This window comes from Zeus faber, assembly GCF_960531495.2.
Source record: "Zeus faber genome assembly, chromosome: 5".
NCBI classification, from domain to species: domain Eukaryota; kingdom Metazoa; phylum Chordata; class Actinopteri; order Zeiformes; family Zeidae; genus Zeus; species Zeus faber.
The window spans coordinates 5,914,026-5,935,321 of NC_137192.1; the positions used below are offsets into that span (position 1 = coordinate 5,914,026).

A 21,296-nucleotide genomic window follows, 5' to 3' on the forward strand; every position below is an offset into this window, starting at 1 on the left:
GTCCACCGTGGGACACCAATTACCCAGAGATCACAAATAACCTGTCTCGTGCCAGTTCATCTAAATTCAATTGACCTGTCAAGACCTTAACGGCACATGTATGTTTTGTCACGAGACTTAAGTCTACAAAGCAGCTGTGGCCTATTCACTGTACTGTACTATATAAATACAATACACGATACACCTTAAATGACCGCAAATGAACTTTATTCAGACCTTTTGATTTACATAACCTTTTTCTTAGTCAAACATCAGCATGGATAGAATAATAGTTTCTGATAAATGATAATGTTTATGACAGGTGTCACAAAGGTGTCAAGAAAAATGATCGTGAGAGTAGGAGCTGCAATCACTTTTAGGCAAATGAAAAACTGCATTTTATGGGTTGGACAGCACAAAACTGCATTTTATGAACTGTATTGTCCCTTAAGATGTAAAACCGAGTCATTTTGAGGCATAAATAACCTTTCAGTTACAAGGTAGATGCTGCAATCACTTTTTGGCAATCGGTTTTTGGCGGACGATCACTATTTGGCACGACACCTACCCCAAAACCTGTCAACATGTGGATTATTTCAAATCAGACAAAATATTAATGTTGAAATTAAGATAGCGTACATACAAATTTAACACCATCAAACGACTTTTAAGGCCTAATGATTGTAAAAATGAATGTAAGACATTTTAAGGCTTTTCGAAGTACCTGCAGATAGCAGATCAGTTTCTATATTTACATGTTACTAATATTGTAGAGTGTATAGGGAGTTATAATACACAATAGATTATAACCACCAATTGAGGATTTTGACCACATGTAAAGTTCAAGTAGTTAAAGCATTAACGTTTACTTATAATTCCCTAATGTGAAAAGGGTAGTCTCATACTGAAACACAAAATATCGTGTGTTTGTTTTGGACGATGTCATTCTCGACAGGGATGCCATTCAGTGGAAAACGGATCACAATTACTATTATTATTATTATTATTATTTTTCTTTTTTTTTTACCTCGTCAGTAGAAGAAGATGTACAGAAAAAGAAAGACAGTGGAGGTGATCTGGTTGAGCCAGGTTATCCTCTGCTAAATCCCATGTTCCTGAAGCTCAGGGCAGAGCGGGCTGAGCGCTGGCTCTCACGCAGCTGACGAGCGCAGTCCTCCCGGCACCGGTCCGCCGCTCACCTCCTCCACATGCTCACTGGAGGAACGCCCCTTCCTGGGGTATATATACTGCCGCAAGGACGTCTGGGAAGTGGAGTTTATAATAGGAAAGCCATTGCGTACCATTATTGCCATTAGGTAGAGTAGGCAAGTATGTAAATCTTCATTCATACAGTACTTTTGAAAACATGCGGTTACGAGGTGTCAGGGAACAGTCAAGGAGTATAACAGAAGTCAATTAAAGAAGAAAATAAAAAGGATTTAAAAAAGAAAAAAGAAAAACCCTAACCCTAAAAAAAAGTTTTACTATTATCCCTATGATTAAGGTTACTATTATGAGTGCTGTAATTACTGTAATTCTATCCCACCACACCTATAGATAGATACACTAATACAATATGGCTTTACACATATTTCCTCTACCAGTTTTATTATCAGTACTTGTTTACTGAAGTGTAACTGCCAATATAATGTTTATGCATTTTGAGCTTGCAACTTGAAAAGCTCAAGTGGCGTTATTTTTTTTAAAACATCTGGTAATGAACTATTACTATGAGCAATCATATAATGACTAATGTCAAAACCAGATTCACACCTACGGCCTATAAAAAAAAAAAAAAAAGAGGTCATGCTGTGCGGCGATTGTCCAGGCCGGCTGTTGTCAGTGACGGTGGAGCAGTCAGGATTCTGGATCCATCCATAGGAGACACAATCAAACAACGTCCTGCATATTTTAGTTGGGTCTGGGGTGGTGTACGTGTAGCCCCTGCTCCCCTGTGTTGATCTGGTTGTGCTTCGCCTATCTCCTAGTGCCAGAACTACAACTCAGTACATACACCACACAATAGGCCGAGGGTTTACAGCAGTGACGTGCAGTCAGGGTAGGCAGGTGAGGCTGTGCCTCCCCTGTCATCATGAGAGGAAAAAGAAACGAAATAATAAAATAACACAAGTATTAATATTTGTCCTCTGGACTATGATTTTGGTGTGGTTCTTAATGTATTTTGACTATTTTTATAGTACAAATCGCAGAAAATTCTGTATTTCCTGCTTAAATAAACGGAGTCTCCGTCGGAGACGAGAGGTGAGGCATGGACAGCCGAGCCTCCCTCCAGATTGCGCAATCACTCACAAACTGGATTGAGCGCGTGCAAATGGCGCGTGCGTGTTCCCATTTCTGTGTATGTTTCCAATATGATGGTTGAGGACACTTTTATGTGATAAAAGTATACGTCTTCTTTTCCATGGTGTTCAGTAATGTATTTCACGTATGTGTGTAATATTTACATCTTATTGATATGACATCAATCCACAGGGAAAACGCTTGCCTTGAGGCAGGCAGTACCTCTGCCTCAAGGAAGGCGGCGATAGTGAGCAGCCTGCTAGCCTGCCACCAGCCAGGTCACGGTCAACTCTAACCCGTGTGCGAAAAGTAAACACAACAAGTGTGCTGTGCGACGCTGTCGAGCTTAGCGACAAGCTGGCATTTCTCGCCCTGAAAATGGAGGATTTGAATTCTAAACTCAGAAATTTTTCAAAGCTGGACTTTCAGTCAAATCAAGAAGTCATAAATACTGGGAGACCGACGCCAGAACTACGAGGTTTGCTTCAAACGACGGGAGTCGGGAATAGACGGGAAACTACTCGTTCTTTTCAAACGGATTGGTATACACGTAAAGACTGGCTTTGTGGCTGTGCTATAAAAAAAGTCTTTTCTGCTTTCCCTGCCTTTTATTCTCAACGAGTGAGACTGTGTGGACCCCTACAGGATTTTGTGACTTGAAAAACTTGCCAAGAAGCCTTGACAAACATGAACGATCAACTGCTCACATTCAAAATCAGATTTCTTTAAAAACCTTTGGAACTTCGCGCATTGATCTGGCTCTGAATGAACAACGAAGACTTGATATCAGCCTCCACAATGCCAAGGTTAAGGAAAATCGTGAGATTTTGAAAGACCTCATAAATGCAACCTGCTTTTTAGCTAAACAGGAGCTGGCCTTTCGTGGTAACGATGAGGATGACGATCCTACTGTATGTTTGTAAATCTGACTTGTGAGTCAGTGCCTCCTCAACCCCAACCCTCACTGCACGTCACTGGTTTACAGGACTAGTGGGGTGCGAGCTATGTAGGTAGGGATGTGGCAGGCGGCTACGTTCTTGCCCGTCACGCTCCTGCCCTGGCGTGCTTCACGTCTCTCCTGCAATTGTTACACCACTCGTATTAGTTCAGAACACATACACTCCCACACGAATCTTACCCCAAACAACACCACCAGACCAGGGTCTCCGGGGCAGGAGGGGCGCGAGTGATTCAGGATTGACATGCTTGGAGGAATCGCACCCCCACACAATTTTCACATTTTAACTGCACTTATCAACAGCACACATTGAGTACTGGGGCTATCCGGGGTAGCAGGGCGCTGGTGGGTTGGTGTCGGGGTGTGTTTGGCCGGGGGACGACCGGGTGGTCCCACTGGTGGCTGGGTGCTGCAGGGAGCGCCACCAGGTACTCCTCCAGGGCCCCTTGGTGGCTGCTCGCTGTCGAGGGTTTGGGTTGCGGAGCAGGAGGCAGCTGTCGGCCAGCTCTCATGTGTTTATACGGCTGGCTGCTGGACTCAGGGGTGGCAGCAGGGCCTGCTTGGAGGTGCTACAATATAATTCTGACCTCATACACCAGAACAAATTGTCGTGATTTCTCTCCGTCGTGGAGAAGTAATGACGATGAGTTGTTTATAGACCAAAACAAGGTAAGTTTGTTCTCCAAAGAGAGGGATTAGTGGGAGTCTTGTCTTCTTGTGTCCACAGGACAGAGTTTTGCAGCAGTTCTTGATTATTTAGGAATGAATAAAGAGTTGCCTTGCAGGTTGAGAACTCAAACTCCACTTGCAGACTAACTCTATCCTAGATGCAATGGCATAAAAATACTCTGGTGAATGCCCAGCATGCTGACAGCACAGGTAAAAAAGCATAATACATACAAAATTAAAGACAACATGGCCGGTGTCAATTTCCAGTTTCTCAGCCGTTTGCTCACATGACTAATTTGCTCTTGGTGTTCTGACTCAACTCTTTTACCACGGCAACCTGGGCAATAGGGGTGCAACGGGTCACGGAATTCACAATACTGATCATATCACAGTTTTGAGACACAGGTCCATTTTTTGGACACACAAGATGCCCTCTTCCTTTAAACATGGTAGTGAATGGAAAAAAAAAAAGATTTGATCTGCCCCAGTAACTGATTTTAATTCCAATAAGAAACCAGTATGTTCAATTTAACCACTCACAATATGGTGGACGCACAGAGGCCTAGCGGTAACATTGGCTATATCACGACATGTCGTAATGTAGCAGCAACACAGCGTGACGTACCGTGAACGAACCATAGCGCTTCAGAATAAAACACAGCACACATTTGTCTTGTCTATCTTTTTTTCACTGCAACTGCATCGAGATTTAGGGAATTATTACTTTAAAAAGTAACAGCGACAGTGAAACTGTACTTCACTATGATGGTTACATTTTGCCATTGATCCGCAGTTCACAAGGGAGCCGAACCGTTTGGGGCGATCGCGGATCAACTATGTTCTATTACACCACTACCGTGTAATGAGCAATATGACGGATAAACAGGACCGTGGCTCGTGATGTGGAACTGCAACAAACAGGTCTTGTGGAGATATGCATGAAGATAGATAGAATCAGACAGACACAGAGAGAGAGAGAGAGAGCGAGAGAGAGAGAGCGAGAGAGAGAGAGAGAAGGAGCAATCTTGTTGTTCTATATCCAGCATCAGATCAGTGGCACAGATTTACCCAGATTATTTCAGTCCTTTGTCATGAAAAGGTTTAAAAAAAAAACAACAAATTTGAGAGGAATTCGACCCTTGTCCGCAAACTCTGCTCTCTTCTATAATATGCAGTAAAGCCTTTCAGATGTAGTATTAGCATTTTCCAAAGTGCTTTGTTTTTACACTTTGGTATCAGTTGTTTCCAGAGTGTTCGTCAAGTGCATATAAACCATCAGAGGTGATGAAAACTTTTTTTCTCATTATTAAAATACATAATAAAATATAGTGAGAAAGAAAAGAAGGTAAGGAAGGAAAGGAGCATGAACATGCTTCTTCAAATCCAGGGGATCATTAGTGTCTCAAACGATTAATGTTTTCGTGACTTGATGAAACAGGGTGTCGTTATTCAATTCTTTGTGTTCCAAATTCCCCACAACACAAACACTGCCGCGTGTCCCTGAGTGACTAACCCGAGTAACTGAAAAACTATTTCTAAGGCTTTGAGTTCAATTTGACGTCAGCGGAATCAAATCCAGATCATCGTGAGTGCTCTGTTGTCATGGATACAGTGAGTGGACTCAGGATTTGGACCGCACCCCCCACCGTGCTACCGTACAGCATAAAATGGCTTTGTATATATATATATATATATATATGTATATATATATATATATTTTTTTTTAATATACACACATACATAGAAAAATATACCTATAATGAGACCTTTTCTCTAAAGATACACCACCGCCACCACCCTACTTAAAAATGGGACCGGTGGCAGAGATGGATTTATTTCCCCCATTTTGGCAGTAGACCTTGGTGAGGAATCTAATTCTGGTGGTGGAATTTGGGGACATTGCTTTCTGACTTAGGGGTCAGGAGAGGAAACGTGGCAGCGCAGCCTTCGTGTTCCGAAACTCCCGGATCGCAGATGAGACGTGACCCCAGCCCTGTTTTTGTTTCTCTGCATTTCTCTGTGTTTCTGTACATCAGCTCCCACGGCCAAATACCATCCGCATGCTCGGAATGCAGCATCTACAGTCGGCTGACATAATACAGTTTCCATCTGCGTGGGTGTGCACAGTTTGTGAGATTCATCATATTTTGTTATGTGGTACGTGTGCGTGTGTTTGAGTGTGCGCGCGCGCGCGTTTGCAGATTCAGGCTTTTCCTTTTCATGTGGGCACAACTGTTCAAAAGAGAGTTTTCTCCTTCGCCGAGCCTCGCATACTGTGGCCCCCTCTCTCTCTCAAAGGTCATTTAAACTGCAGATGTGGCGAAGCCAAGCTATTTCATTTTCAATGCTATTGACCGTTGTCGTTTATTCACCGACGGCTCCAGCTTCGCATCAATTTCCCCGACGTGTAAAGAGAACGCTTCCTTTCTCTTTGTCATAAGCCGAAGAGGAGGGTGAATGGGGACTAGCGGAGAACAACATAACTTCTTTAGCTTCTTTTAGAATTTGACCTTCAAGGTCGCTCTCCGAGAGATCGGCTGAAAAGGAAGAACATGAGGAGGTAGGAGAGGAAGGAAACGATCGGTCGGGAGGGAAGGATGCTCCACGGTGGTCAGGGATGGGGATGTCCTACTTCTTTCCAAGAGCCGGTTCAAGTTCGCTGTGGATATTGAGGAGGTCTACGGAAGCAATCTTAGAGACTTTCTGCTTCAAAACTCTAGGAATCAGGTTTCAGGACTTCGCCTGAGGATGAGGAGCTTTGAGGAGTAAGATGTTATTGTTGTTTGATGGTACAGTTTGAGGCTCGGCCATTCTATGAGATTAAGCACAATTTAGCTTCAGAAAGTCTGATTTAAGTCCCCATCAAATAGAAAGCCCCTCCTTTTCCCACCAACTTTTGTATGGCAAAACCTGGGCTATGGCATAAGTAGGCCCCACACACAACATGCTTGCATCTCTACATACACCTGTATGACATCTACCGGCTGGTAGGCTGCCTCACAGCAAGAAGGTCCTGGGTTCGATTCCCGCCTGGGGCGCTGTTGGCACCGTGCTCCGGCGGGTTATCTCCCAAATAGGAGCCTTTCTGTGTGGAGTTTGCATGTTCTCCCCGTGCTCACATGGGGTTTCCTCCACCTCACGTCAGTAAGGACCCCCACCAAAAACATGCACCCATCATTGTCTGACCAGCGATGGACAATTATCACCTGGTCCCCGGGCGCGTCTACGTATGCTGCCCACTGCTCCTGGCTGTGCCCCCGGAGGAAGGACAAGCCAGGATGGGTTAAAAGCAGAGAATCCATTTCACCGGCCACCATCAAAGCATGTGCATGTGTGTGTGTGTGTGTGTGTGCAAGCATGTGTTATAGTGTGGTGTGTTGCGTACATCCCATCATCTCTCTCTGTAGGGAGGTTAGTTACAAATGATTGGCTAACGAGGTTCACCATGCTCCGATACTCAGAAGTCAGACCTCAGAAATTAGACACAGATCTCTAGACGGAGATGACCACGCTATTATGATAATAAGGGAATCGGATTCGGAATCGGATTCGGAATCGGCGAACCGACTAAATAACCCCTCGCGCAAAAGATCAATCGCGCAACCAAATTATCCTGCATTTTCAGACATAGTAGACAGACATGGGGCGATGTCTAAAAACTGAAGTCAAAAGAGCGATCTCATCCATCATCCGCCCCCTTTCTATCTGGTAAAAAAAGGGGGGTGCCAGTTCTGCGCCCTACAAGCAAGAGATCTACCTCACTAAAAATAAAAGACAATCACGCCAGTGTAATGGCCTCCGTATCCCCGATGGAAATGGACTTATTAAATCAGCTGCCGCCAAGATCCAAAGTAGGCCTTTTGCCTCTAAGTTTAATAAATACTCTTTCTAATCCAGTGCTAATGTCATGGCGTAATGATAATAGTATGTGAGCGATACTACTTCCCAAACATTTACTTGATGCAAAGTTCTGAACCACATTTTAGCGTTAGTGGGTAAGGAAGTCACAGAACTATCATCAGCATCCCTGACAAAGGGATCTAATGTTTTTGTGAAGGCACAGCATTGATTTAATGGTCATTATTGGTTTATCATGACCCTAGCCAGCAAGCCCACTTTGCTTTGGTATTGTGGGATAAGAACTATAATAATAATAATAATAAAGTATGTCATTAGCCCATGTGGTGAAGTTGGTTCACTGCATTTAGCAAGCCTAGTCTCTGATGTATCTAGGGGCAGTGGGCTGCTATGTGCAGCAGTGCAGGGAGTTGGGTGTTTTGCTCAAGGACACTTCAGCATACTGCCAGCTGGGATCAACCTGGCAATCTCCCAATCATAGACGACCTGCTCTACAGGCTGAGCTAGTGTCCCCCGAATCACTCACATTTAACCAAGAGTGGACACACAAGGGACCTACTAAACCACAAGGGCTCCTTTTGCCGGGCACCTTCATAACAACTCTGTCCGCAGATTAGAAGGATCACCGCACTCCCCCTGTGGCTAGTCATCAGTCATGCCAGGTGACATCATCTTCCAGGTGTCAGATTCACAGGGAAATACCCACAGTGGTACATGACCAATTGCATTGCATACACTTTGACATGCGAGCTGATGTCTAGGAGTTAAGGGTTAGGTCATGGGTCATGAACTTGCCTGTTCAACCTGTAAAGACGTATTGGGTAATCTGCTTGAATTGCGGGTAATCCTATGGGATTAGTGAGAAGAGTAGATTCCTATATGCTCACTTTCACAGCGTGTTGTCGGTAAGTGGACATCGGATTGAAATCTCCTATGGTTCATGAAGCTGCGCAAGATGACTAGTTTTGTAGTAGTTTTTGTTTCCCCATCCCCAACGCCTGTATAATCTGGCACGGTTGCGGCAAAGATGAGAGCACAGCGCGGTAATGGAATTGTCGCAGGTTAAGCTGGCAAAACTAGCCCTGTGTTAAGTCTCCTAAGTTAAGTGAGGGGAAAAAAAACAACCTTGAGAATATCGCCACATATTTTTTCGAGTCATAGTGCATTTGCAAAAAGGAAGTTTGTGGTTTTAGACACAAATATAGGCCAGTCCTGCACATCCAGATGGGGGGAAAGCAGATTTGGAAGTGTTACACACAGTCTCAAAAGACCCCTTTGTGGCACTTCTGAGGTTTTATATACAATAGAACAGTTTTAGAGGGACACAATGACCTCCATTGTACGAAATAAATTTGGCATGTCTGAAACTATGTTTTGAGAAATTCCATGGCTGTTTTGTTGTGAATTTTGTTTCAGATTTATCTTTTTATCTATATTTTCTTTATCTTACCTTTATCTACCTCTGCAATGTTTCTTCCCTTATCGGCAATTGCGGCGGAAAAAAGTTGACAGCCTCTCTTCGAATGGAACTTTAAGATGCCTTTGCCAGCTGTGGACCGGCAGATAGCGGCTCTTTCATCTCAATAGTGGATATTTATATATATATATTTTTTTCCATTTGGCAAGAAATTTCATGGCAAGGACATCTGTCCCCTCATTAGAGGGCTGCTCCATTTCGGAACAAACAGACCGCCAGTCCTCATTTCTTCCCCGGTCACTCTAAACCCTAAAATAACATCTATTCCCCCCTTCTTAATGCCATTGAGAAACTCTCGCAGCTCCTGCACAGGGCTTGTACCAATTACCTCAAACAATAAGCTACCATTTTTACACTCTTAAAACAATGAAAAAACACGTCTCTATTTGTGTCACTGGGTCTCGTTTATGGAGTGCTCTTCGAAGCTCCGCCTTCAGACAATTTCGCATCCTGCGCCGCCCTCATCTTTTCCTCGGTAACCATGGTGACTGGTGATAAACAAAGCTTATTCTCACTAGTATGAGGATAATCGCTTAGTGTCAATAAACAAGAATGAATGAATGAAGAGATAAAGCAAGAACCCAAAGTTTTGAAATGGAGGATTTTTTTCAATTGAGAGGGCTGTGACTCTCTATATCCGCCGAGTCCCGAAGAGGCAGGAAGAGATTGAAGAAAATATTTTATTTCATGGAGTTTGGATGATGCAGTCACCTTTTCGGACGAGAAATGCTTTAACAAGAGCTTGAATATCAAACGTTCAGTACCAAAAATCATTAATTTTTTTTCAAAATACAAGGCAGTGAATTAGGAAATGGGTGTATTGCAGCAAGAGTGCAATAGAAAACATTAAACCAATCAAAAAATGCAAATTAATAAAAGATTATTATGAGTTGGCCTTCAAGCCTGAGTTCTCCTACAGCGGAGCGTGAAAAAAAAGGTGGGGTCAAGAGCCCGCACCTGTATTTTTGTTTTGATTTTGCCCGTGCCCACTGTGACCGTCACCACGAGGGGGGGTTCACGTCATGTGATTAACGGCTGGTTGCTAGGCGACCGCCCAGGAGAGGAGCCATCTCCATACAAGCTTGTCTCTTAAACAGAGATCCGGGCAATGCCTGCTCTCTGCATCTAGCCCTAGTGTACACAACGGCCCTGTTGCCATGGGGATTGGAGGTATACAGTGAACTCACAAAGGACATGAGTCATGAATGAGATAGGAGAAGAGATACTGAGGCTTTTAGTGGAAAGTGGAGATCTGCCGAAGCACCGTCAAATCTGCAGGAAAGCAATAAAATAATAATACAGCAGCGTTCCATAATCCCTGGAAAAAGGAGGTGCGTTTCGTAAAGGCCATAACATAGAAGGATGAGAGGGGAGGGTCAAAATGAATTACAAATGCTGTTTATGGGTTTATCATCACAGGGTTCATTCTGGCATTACAAAAATGAAATTCAAGGACTTTCAAATACCATTTCAAGTGCTATTTTTTCAATTTCAAGGACATGAGGCAAAACAAATACAATCAATCGTCAATGTCCTCTTTATCCATTAAAATATAATATAATTTTAGTGTCATTGTCAATTAGTTATATTATTTATCTTGTATTCATTTGATTGTCATCTATTGTTTCCCACCATGCTGGATCAAATTTACATTTCCCTGGCATCATCCATGTTGTAAAAGCGATTCTGGAAAATTGAATTTACGTTATGTTTCAATAACAAAAGCAGGGGGAATATCACAGGTTTTCAATGATCACCGCCCATCCCCCCCTCCCCAAGGACTTTTCAAGCACTTCAACACTAAAAGGGTGTAATGAAATTAAAGCACTTCAAGGACCCGGAAAGAACCTTAGAGGCCTAAAAACTTTTTTTCGACATTTTTCTGGCTGCACATTGACTTCATTACACGTCATTCAGTGTCTTGCTCCATCACAAGCAGGATTTTGGAAAACAACGATATCGGATTGGCGGCATTTGGCCTCAATTCCTGTGCAATTCTTCTTCCTACCGGGTGACACAGAAAACAAAACAGCTCGATGGAGGTCTCCAAACAAGGCGCGCGGGGCCCACCCGACGTGATCGAAAGCAAGCGGTCCCATTTCCGGATGGAACATGGTCTCCCTGCTCATTAACCCAGATGTGGATATTAATAAGGATGAAAGCATGCCGGGCCCAGAGTAGAACTGGAGCAGTTTGAGCGGAGCGAAGAGGGTCCCGATTTGAGAATGGTCACACGAAAAGTGGGACACCTTCACCCCTCCTGTGACAGGGGAATAGAAACCCGCATGCTATATTTAAAATACCCTCTGGCCTTTTTAAATTGCTCCTGCCTCTCTGGGAGGAGTGGGGGTTTGTGAGTGATCTGAAGATGAAGATGCATTCGAGGGGATACGGATGACTTTTATGAGAATGCAAAGGGATGGTTGTGTTGCATTGATTTTCTTCAATTGGGCCAATGAGAAATACGGTTCAGACCCTAAAGGATTATCGTTTCACACCAGTAAACCTTGATTTACTAATTCCCCATCATCCTGCCACAATGCTCCCACTCCCACCAAGACTCCAGTTCTGTGTGAGAAATGGAGCTTATGTATCTGGGCTAGGACGAGATGACACTAGATTACTGGGTTCTAGTGGGACGCGCCCTATATAACAGTCCTCTCCTGATGTGTGGAAAGGAAAGTAACATTCAAAGAATGGCGAACTTCTAAAGCGTGTCACATCTTTTGTTTTACACAAGTATTCATTCAGTAATTTTTCTTGACTGAGCAATTGCATCTAGGCAAACTGTGAGACCCAAACACATTGACCTGCAGGTCACACTATGTGAACCTGTACACTGGTAATGGACAGTTCCATCTACTTCAGGAACCCAAAGAGTGTCATATGGCACAAGTGGAAACCCCCCCCAAATCGTCAACAATAGGGTTTTATGATCACGATCAAGTGTGGAGAACAGTTAAGTCTAGTGGAAGGAAACCGGTGCAGTTCTGGGCCCCGCAGTGACAAGCTTTCCTCTGGGGGCCCTTTATCCTGCTGGCCTGCATGGCTGCTTCACTTTGTGCTGCCTGCTCTGCGTGGCGCTGGCTGCTTCGGCCTCCAGCGTAGTCAAAGGTCAGCTCCTCCCAGGCACCGACGTCCCGGCCGGCGAACAGCGCCAGCCGGGGCACGGCAGAGTGTGCCCGCACGGGCACCATCGCCAGGTTTGGCAGGCAGGAGTGATTGAGGAAGCGACCTACGTTCCCGACCCGGGTCGGATCCACGTAGGTCTCGGTGACAGGGCCCCTGACCGTGTACTCCCTCACCACGATGATGTAGTTGTTGTCCCCAGGCCCCTGGGAGAGCTGTCTGCGCCGGGCCTCCTCCGTGCCAATCACCTCCCCCGCATACTCGCAGACGAAAGTGCCGCGGGGAATGGCTGCCAGGGTTCGCACCCCCCAGCCCCTGTCGCCCGTGGGGTAAACCTCCAGCCGAGTCCTGAGGCCTCTCTGGACCACCCGGTTGGAGCAGGCCTCGCTGCAGGCGCACAGGGCGTGGCACTCGAAGACAGGCTTGCAGAGAGCGCCGTCCTCTAGACCCGAGTCAGAGAGCGCGCCGGAGCCGTCGTACGCCTTCCCGTACGTCTGCAGGCAGGAGCAGGTCTCAGCGCAGCAGGAGAGAGAAAGACAAGTACACCCCGGAAGAGTGACCTCACAAGGGTCAACGGCACAGCCTGGTCCCTGAATATTGTCTGGAGAGTACTGTGAAATGTAATCAGAATATCATACAACTATTAATCATATGTAAGAAATACAAAAAGCATGTGTTTTATGAAGCAGTGAAACTTAGGCCACGGTATGCACTCAGTGCAACATAAACTGGATGTGGAAGATTCTGCATAGTTGTGGATGCAAAGCAGTTTCCTGTCTGAAAATCCTTTATACTGGAAGACAACTATGCATTTAACTACAATGATGAACTCATGAGCTATATAATGACTCTGAATCAATTTCAAACTCTTTCTGACTACCAAACGAAGATGTGAAACAAGACACCTGCTTTGCAAGATAAGTCACTTTCTTTCTAACGCAGTGTTACGTATCACAGCCTGTGAGGAGCTGCTGCTCCCTGGCGGTGGAGCCTCTTCAGTGAAGTGCTACTTATCGCGGTGCAGAACGATTACCTGAAATAAAGGGAATTCAGCTTCACTGAAGTCGCCTTCTATTGGGACGGGGACGTTTTCCAGATCGTTGCTTAAATCCAGAGCGCGGGAGTTTCGCAAAAGCATAACGTCCAACTTGCGTCTGCAGTGAACGAGCCGAAAAGAGGAGGAAGCGCCCCGGCCCAGAAGAGAAGGCGGGACTTCCGGTGTCCTGCTGTAGCGTGGCGCCCTCCAGTGGTGGAAATGTAATTATCACGCCCCGTGTGGCTGTTTACGTTTCTTTTCAAAAAGCTCACACCTGACAGTCATGCAATAACATGTATGACAATCTAAAAAGATATGGAAAAGTTACATCACTTCTCATAAAATAGAATAAATTAACCATATTCACAATAGAAAGTGGAGAACAGTTGGAATTACGGCTAGAAAGAAAAAAAAAATAATAACAACAATAATAATAATTAATAAATCAATGAAGAATAATATCAAATACATTTCAATACAAGGGTTCTCACTCCAGGCGCAGTCAACACATTTTTCTAAATATAGCGATAATGAGGAATTGTTTTTCTACACATTATTTACCAGGCAACATCAAAGATTATTTCCAAGGACATGCAAAATACAAGCTTCACTGATTTATTTATGTTTTCATTCATTTATTATTCATTCATATTTCTTCTTATACGGTTACTCTACGGACTGCAGTTACGCACTATGGACCGCAGATCTCAGAAGTTCTCAAGTAAAATTGAAAGCCTGGGTGGCCATATGGGATAAGTTAGCTCCGTAGAAATGCACACCACGCACAGCAATGTTACATTTTAATGACACTTTCTGTATGTTCACCATCATACTTGTCACCTTTACCATAGGAATACTGCAGAGGATTTAACACCGCCCTTATAATCAAATATTAATTGACACACCCCCAAAAATATCAAATTTAATTAAATAAAAGGGCTTTATTGACATGGGAAACATGTTTATATTGGCAAAGCAATTGGGAACAATCAACAATTTCTTAGATAGGATCAACTAAAATACAATAAAAACACATTCCTGAAAATATTCCCAGACACACCAGCAGCAGAGTGGGTGGAGTTGGCCTGGTGCTGACGGGGAGGGTCATTCCTTCATCTGCTTGGCCTGCACATCCCCTGATTTGGAGTTCTACCCACATTACCTTGGCAGCATCACACGCGTGGACAATAATGAGACTAACCTCCCCATCTTGCCAGGAACATCGACCATCCATCCTGCAACCATTTTCTTTGTACACTTCCGGCCCCGTCTGCTCCAAGAAGCCCTGTGAAATGCTATAAGGTACAACCAAAAACACTTGATCTGTTCCAAATACTATATAATATATAATATTATACATATTGGTAAGTGAATGGCATTGATTTTTTTTTTTTGCCAATTTCTGGGCCCAGGGTGGGGTTGTGGCTACACTATCAGAAGACATTTGAATGGCAAAAAATAGCGCTCACGACATCACCCAAATATAGACAAACGAGGAATCAGCCAACTTTTACGGCGGCACGCGAGGAATAGAGAAGAAAAGAACAATGTGGCCAAAATGCTCTGGGATGTTCTTCTCAGAGCAATTTTCGGCCACTTTAGATTCCCCCTGCCTCCAAACTTACATTTTGGTTTATTGTTTTTTCATTCCAAACTCACAACAGCCTTCCCTTGCATGGTGTGTAAACTGTAATAAATCAACTATCTTGCAAATCGGGCCGATGTTTTTGTGCGGTGGACTTGCAAACTGTCAATTTAGGAACAGTGGGATGGTATCATCACCACTGTCATTCATTTGGCCTTCACTCAAAAACTGGTAAACCAAGGGAGTGGAAAGTGAAACGCTCAAATAAAACTTAATTGACGTTTTAGTTGTCAATGCTTTACAGTACAGACAGATAGAGAGTAGTAGAGTAGTCGAGACATAGATAGACAGACAGACAAATATATACTGTAGATAAGTAGATAGATAGATAGATAGATAGATAGATAGATAGATAGATAGATAGATAGATAGATAGATAGATAGATAGATAGATATACACAGGGTCCAGTTTATTCATGTTTGTTATGTATTATGAAATTGTTTTTTGAGTTTCCATCATGCCGGGATCAGACAACACAAATTCATCCCGATTTGACCAGATTTTGTCGAGTTTTGTCAGTTTTTGTCTGTGACGGGAAATGCTGTGGTATTTTTTGACATTACTTAGGAGAAGAAGAATCTTTAATTGTCACGCAACACACCACAACACATGCATACACACACAGACACATGCACATGCACATGCACATGCTTTTGGATGGTGGCCGGTGAAATGAGGCCTCTGCATTTGACCCATCCTGGCACCAGGTCAGATGCGAACAGAGTTCATTTATTTACAAAAATGGTAAAAGAGATAAAAAGTAGTAGGTGAGACAATACACACACACACACACACACACACACACACACACACACACACACACACACACACACACACACACACACACACACACACACACACACACACACACACACACACACACACACACACACACACACACACACACACACAACACACACACATTCGCAATTTGTAACCACTACAGACGTGGTGGTGTCTAGACCACGCCACGCACCTTGCATGATGCAAATGCGCAACCAGAGCAACAATCTGCACATATATAACGAATTTCATGATACCACAAACAACCTTCTCCACAAACTCATCTTGCTCCACCACCCGACAGGAAGTTGTAGAACCTTGGTGTATCGGCAATGCACAAAACATTCTGCTACTTCAGATAACAAATGGGTTGCTCTAAATGTAGATGGATATGAATCAAACTTGAACTACAAGATGTCCGAGCTCTAACGAGACCTCAACCATGTCTGTGGGTCCAGTGGTTGTCATGTTCCAGACACTTTTAGCCCCAAAAATACCAAGAAGAATAATAATAGTTAATATTAATGCATGCAGCAATACACAGGGTCCAGTATTGACACCAATTAAAATTTTTCAAGTTCCCATGGAATGTAGTATCAGTTTCTGTGAATGTTTCGCTTCTCTTCACATCAGCCTTACTACTAAAACGAGTTACAATTTTCCTATGAATGCAGATAAGGGTGAAATTATGACACAGTGACACTAGTTTTCCGAGTCCTGGTGACATGCAGAATTACTAATACAAGACAATACATTTGTTGCATGTTATTATTTTATCCTAAAATTTATAATGTGGCTGTACCTGCCTTACGGAAGGAAATCACTCAGTGTGGACGTCCCAACAACACGGTTCCATTCAAATGGATTAAACACTGTCCCACAGAGACATTTCATCAACCTTTTAAACTTTCGGGACTAAAATAAAACAGACACGATTCAGACCCGTTGTTGCGAGTGGAAAGCAAACTCCGTGTGAGGACACATACAAGGAAAATATTTTTGGACTGCTTTGGACTGCTACAGTTTGTGTCACACTCACACACACACACACACAAGCAGTTTGCAACCCCTACAGGACCTGGAGTCTACACCATGCAGCTGGCATGGTGCCAATGGACGTTCGTAGCCACAACCTGCACTTATACAGGTACTCCTTGCTTCATGACCTACCTGTTTACCAACCGTTCAGAGCTACGACCAGCTCTCCGACCAGTCGGTATTGTGCAATGCGTACAATACCGCGGCATGTGCACTGCATGCATGGCGTCTCAGCGTCAAGCATCCCATTTGGCATCATCGTTCTCAGTCTCAGTCTTGTTCTCACAGTCTGTCAGTAGTCACTGCACTAGTGTTGGCAATGACCACGCCCCCTTACCGTGAAATAACACGGGTCCTTGCTTATCGACCAATTCGCTTAATGACCTGGTCCTAGGAATGGAACTTGGTCGTTAAGTGAGGAGTACCTGTATTGTTACAACCAGGGCTAGGGGGCACGACACAGAAGGGGGAAGGGGTTAGCACCGGGTGACTTGGCCATGAAAGGAGACTAGTGGCCCCTAGTGGCGCTAGGAGGCTGTGGGCCTGACAGTAACCCACCCCTCTACGGACTCCACCTGGCGGATGCCTGGAACCGGGAGGATGAGAGAGGCATCCAGGATATCCCTCTGGGGAACCCAGGACTGTTCCTCCGGGCCGTACCCCTCCCAATCAATGAGGTACTGTAAGCCCACGGCGACACACATCCAGCAGGCGCCGGACTGTGTAGGAAAGGTGGTCATCGATGGTAGAAGAGGGTGGCGGGGCTAGGACAAGGGGGGAAAGGGGGCTGGATGCCACTGGTTTGAGTTGAGACACGTGAAAGGTAGGGTGGACACGAAATAAAGAGGGGAGACAAAGCACATGGGTTGCCGATAGACTCAATGACAAAGGGACCAGCATACCGGGGGGCTAGTTTGCGAGAGTCCACCTTGAGGGGCAGGTCTTTAGCCAGAAGCCAAACCCTTTGGCTTGGGGCATACGGGGGGGAGTCCGGCGAAGATTGGCCTGCCGCCTGGAGCAGGGCTGAGCGGGCCTTGTTTCAGGTTCTTCGACAGCAGAGGATGTGGGCCTGGAGAGAGGGCACAGAGAAATTCCCCTCCTGGGAGGGGAACAGAGGGGGCTGGTAGCCTAGGGAGCAGAGAAACGGGGACAGACCGGTGGACATGTTGACAAGGCTGTTCATAAAACCCAAGAAAGACACAGAGGGAACTTGGAATACGCACTTCTCAGCCTTCACATATAACCTGTTTTCCGGGAGGTGCTGCAGGATCTGGCATACGTGTCTCTCGGGAAAAAATAAAGATGTCATCAAGGTACACAAACACAAACAGATTTTACATATCCCGAAGAACATCATTGATCAATGCTTGGAACACCACTGGGGCATTGGACAAACCGAAGCCAAAGTCGATCAGGGGCAGGGAATACTTATTTTCGACATTAATGTCATTAAGGCCCCGAAAGTCTATGCAGGGCCAGAGGGTCTTGTCCTTCTCGGTCACAAAGAAGAACCTTGCGCCCAGTGGTGAAGACAAGGGGTGATTCCAGCAGCAAGGGAGTCCTGAATTTACACCTCCATGGCCTCCTCCTCCTGCTCCCCTGCCGGGAGAGGTCATACAACCAGCCACAGGGGAAGGGGCGCTTGGCAGCAGATCAATAGCACAGTCATAGGGGCGGTATGGTGGTAGGGACAGTGCATGCTGTTTGCTAAAAACCTGACCCAGATCCAGATATCGTTCCACGATGTAGGACAGGTCTGGGGTTTCAGAGGGAACTGGAGGCGCGACTGACGAAGGGACAGAGGCAAAATGGAGACAGTGGCTGTGACAGTGGGTGCTCCACGCGGTGATTCTATCATCTATCATGTGAGGGTTGTGGACCCGGAACCAGGGTTAACCCAGCATCAGAGGGATTTGGGTGAGTCGATGAGGTGGAAAACCATAGGCTCCCGGTGGTTTCCTGACAGCAGCATATCAAGGGGGACCGCCTGGTGCTCTATCCGGGTCAGACACATTCCAGTCAGGCCCTTGAACCCCATAGGTACGGAGAGGGGAAAGGGCACCAAGCCCAACTGGCGTGCCACTCCCTTGTCCAGGAAACTCTTGTCCGCGCCAGAATGTATGAGGACTGAGAGTTGAAGGGTCAGATCACCCCAGGAGAGGGCGGCACATAGCAACGGACGGGGGAAGGGGTTAGAAATTGTTCAGTTGGAACGTACCTCCCCTGAGTTGAACGAACCTCCCGGTCGTAGCAGGCATGTGTGGCCCGGAGATGTCCAGTACAGGCAGGACCTGGTCCGTAGGCGGTGGGCCCGCTCCTCGGGAGACAGCCGAGCAGGCCTGAGCTGCATGGGAGGTTCCGGGGTTGCTCGGGGGCTGCAGAAGCCGGAGCCCAGGACGTAACCGACAGAGCAGGAAGTACGGGCTGGGTCCGCACTCTCCAATTGTGCCGGTGCTCCCGGAGCCGGTTGTCCAGCCGGGTAACCAGCCTTTACCAGGTGTTAATTAGTGGGCTCGTCCAGGTAAGCGGGCTCGTCCTGCAGCGCTAACTCGTCCCGCAGGTTGTCATTAAGGGCGTGCTGGAACGCGTCCTGTAGCGCCCCATCGTTCCAGCCACTCTCTGTGGCCAGAGTCCGAGACTCCACAACAAGCGTGGAGATGCTGCAGGGTCCCTGACAGAAGGAGAGGAGCCTCTTCACCGCTTCTTTCCCACGAACCGGGTGATCAAAGATCTTCCTCATCTCCTGCGTAAAGACCTCGTAGCAGCAGTTCTTGGGATCTCAACATTGTTCCCACACCGCTGAAGGCCAGGCAAGAGCCGCCCTCCTCAGGGAGACGATGAGGTAGGCAATGTGGGAGCCCTCAGTGGCGGGGCTTGGTCGTGCTGGCCCAGGAGGGCGCCCTGGCTCTGGACCACACAACATGGACCAACATGGACTCAGCCTCTGTGTCGGCTGAGTCCATGTTTAGGCCAGATCCGGGATGGAAGACCGGGGAATAAATAATAAATAAATACTGCAGGTTCTGATGGTGATGGACCTCAGGTGTGTGTGGAGGTGCAGGAGGAAGAAGTGGCAGAGGGGACCAGTAAGGGGTTAGCGCCGGGCGACTTGTCCATGAAAGGAGACAAGTGGCCCCTAGTGGCGCTAGGAGGCTGTGGGCCTGACTTGTATAGCAAATTGGATGATGATGTCACAAACTGTGTCCGTAGTTCCAGCGGTTGTCGTGTCCAGACACTTTTAGCCTGAAAAATGCAAAGGAGAATAATAATATTGAAAATCAGAACAATAAGGGCTGGACCACTAAAAATCCGAACTATAACGATAGGGTGCAGGCAGTAAGTCACGGGGTCCAGGTTTGTCGTGTAAGGGTTTGGGTTAGGTATGAATGACAACTTTAAGAGTTCCCGTGAAACGCAGCATCACTTCCTACAGATATCGTGCTGTCGCTCTTCTTTACATGACACCGAGGCATTTATTTGACACATACAACATAATGACTTCACGTAATGATGAATACTTTGACTAGAATATATTAAGATTAATGTTACAACTACAATTCAACATGACAGATAGCCAAATTATACAATTCAACATGACATATAACCAAATTAATTGTCTGTAATGGAATACAATCTTATGTCATAATGGCAAGAAATCTAGCTATGATCTCTATTTATTGTAGATTACCATTACTTTTGAATTTGACTTACTATGGAAGGACTAATATAAATCTATGTAACCGCCTTCACAGACGTGTATTTCTCTGTTATGCTCTTCCATGTTGCAACTCTTAAATGCCCCCTCCATTTTTTAAATAATCCTTCTGCGTTTGGCCATAAACCAGGGCTTTTTATTGTGATAACTCACCGAGGTGCGTGTGGGAATAGAGCTGTCCTCTCAGAGGCTGATATGTGACATCTCAGCATCGGTGATCCAGACTGTGATTTGAGTTGTGGACGGCGGTGTAGTGGTGATACATTGTGCTCCTCTCTCTGCTCGGACAGTTAATAAACTGCATTTATTTTGGGAGCTTGTGTCTTCCCTTTTGTGCCGTGTCAATGATGATGCAGTGACGCAATAACGCGGTAATGACTCTGTGACCAATTACAGTTTTCACCTAGTTCTGGTGACATGCAGCAAGTGTTGCCAGGTCTGCAGTTTTCCCACAGAAATTAGCTACTTACTATATATATATATATATATATAGCTTCTATATATATATATATACACAGTATACAGTATATATATATATATATATATATATATATATATATATATATATATATATATATATATATATATATATATATATATATATATATATATATATATACATATACACATCTTTTTAGCTTAGTTGTGTGTTAAGTTAGTCATTGTTTACAGCAGCGGTCTGTTGCTGTCGCTGCGACCGAGTGTGT

At 45.2% G+C, this 21,296-nt stretch overlaps 1 protein-coding gene across 1 annotated transcript; it reads right to left on the minus strand.

The window, feature by feature from the left end:
- Positions 1-12,156: 12,156 nt before the first annotated feature.
- On the minus strand, positions 12,157-19,224 carry setmar (SET domain and mariner transposase fusion gene; the record flags this gene model as incomplete). The annotated part of the gene is made up of 6 exons (XM_080000426.1): positions 12,157-12,982; positions 13,405-13,525; positions 17,803-18,002; positions 18,595-18,660; positions 18,814-19,001; positions 19,113-19,224. The coding sequence occupies 6 exons, from the start codon at positions 19,222-19,224 to the stop codon at positions 12,185-12,187; spliced, it is 1,485 nt and encodes a 494-aa protein (XP_079856552.1). The 3' UTR covers positions 12,157-12,184.
- Between the last annotated feature and the right edge of the window lie 2,072 nt (positions 19,225-21,296).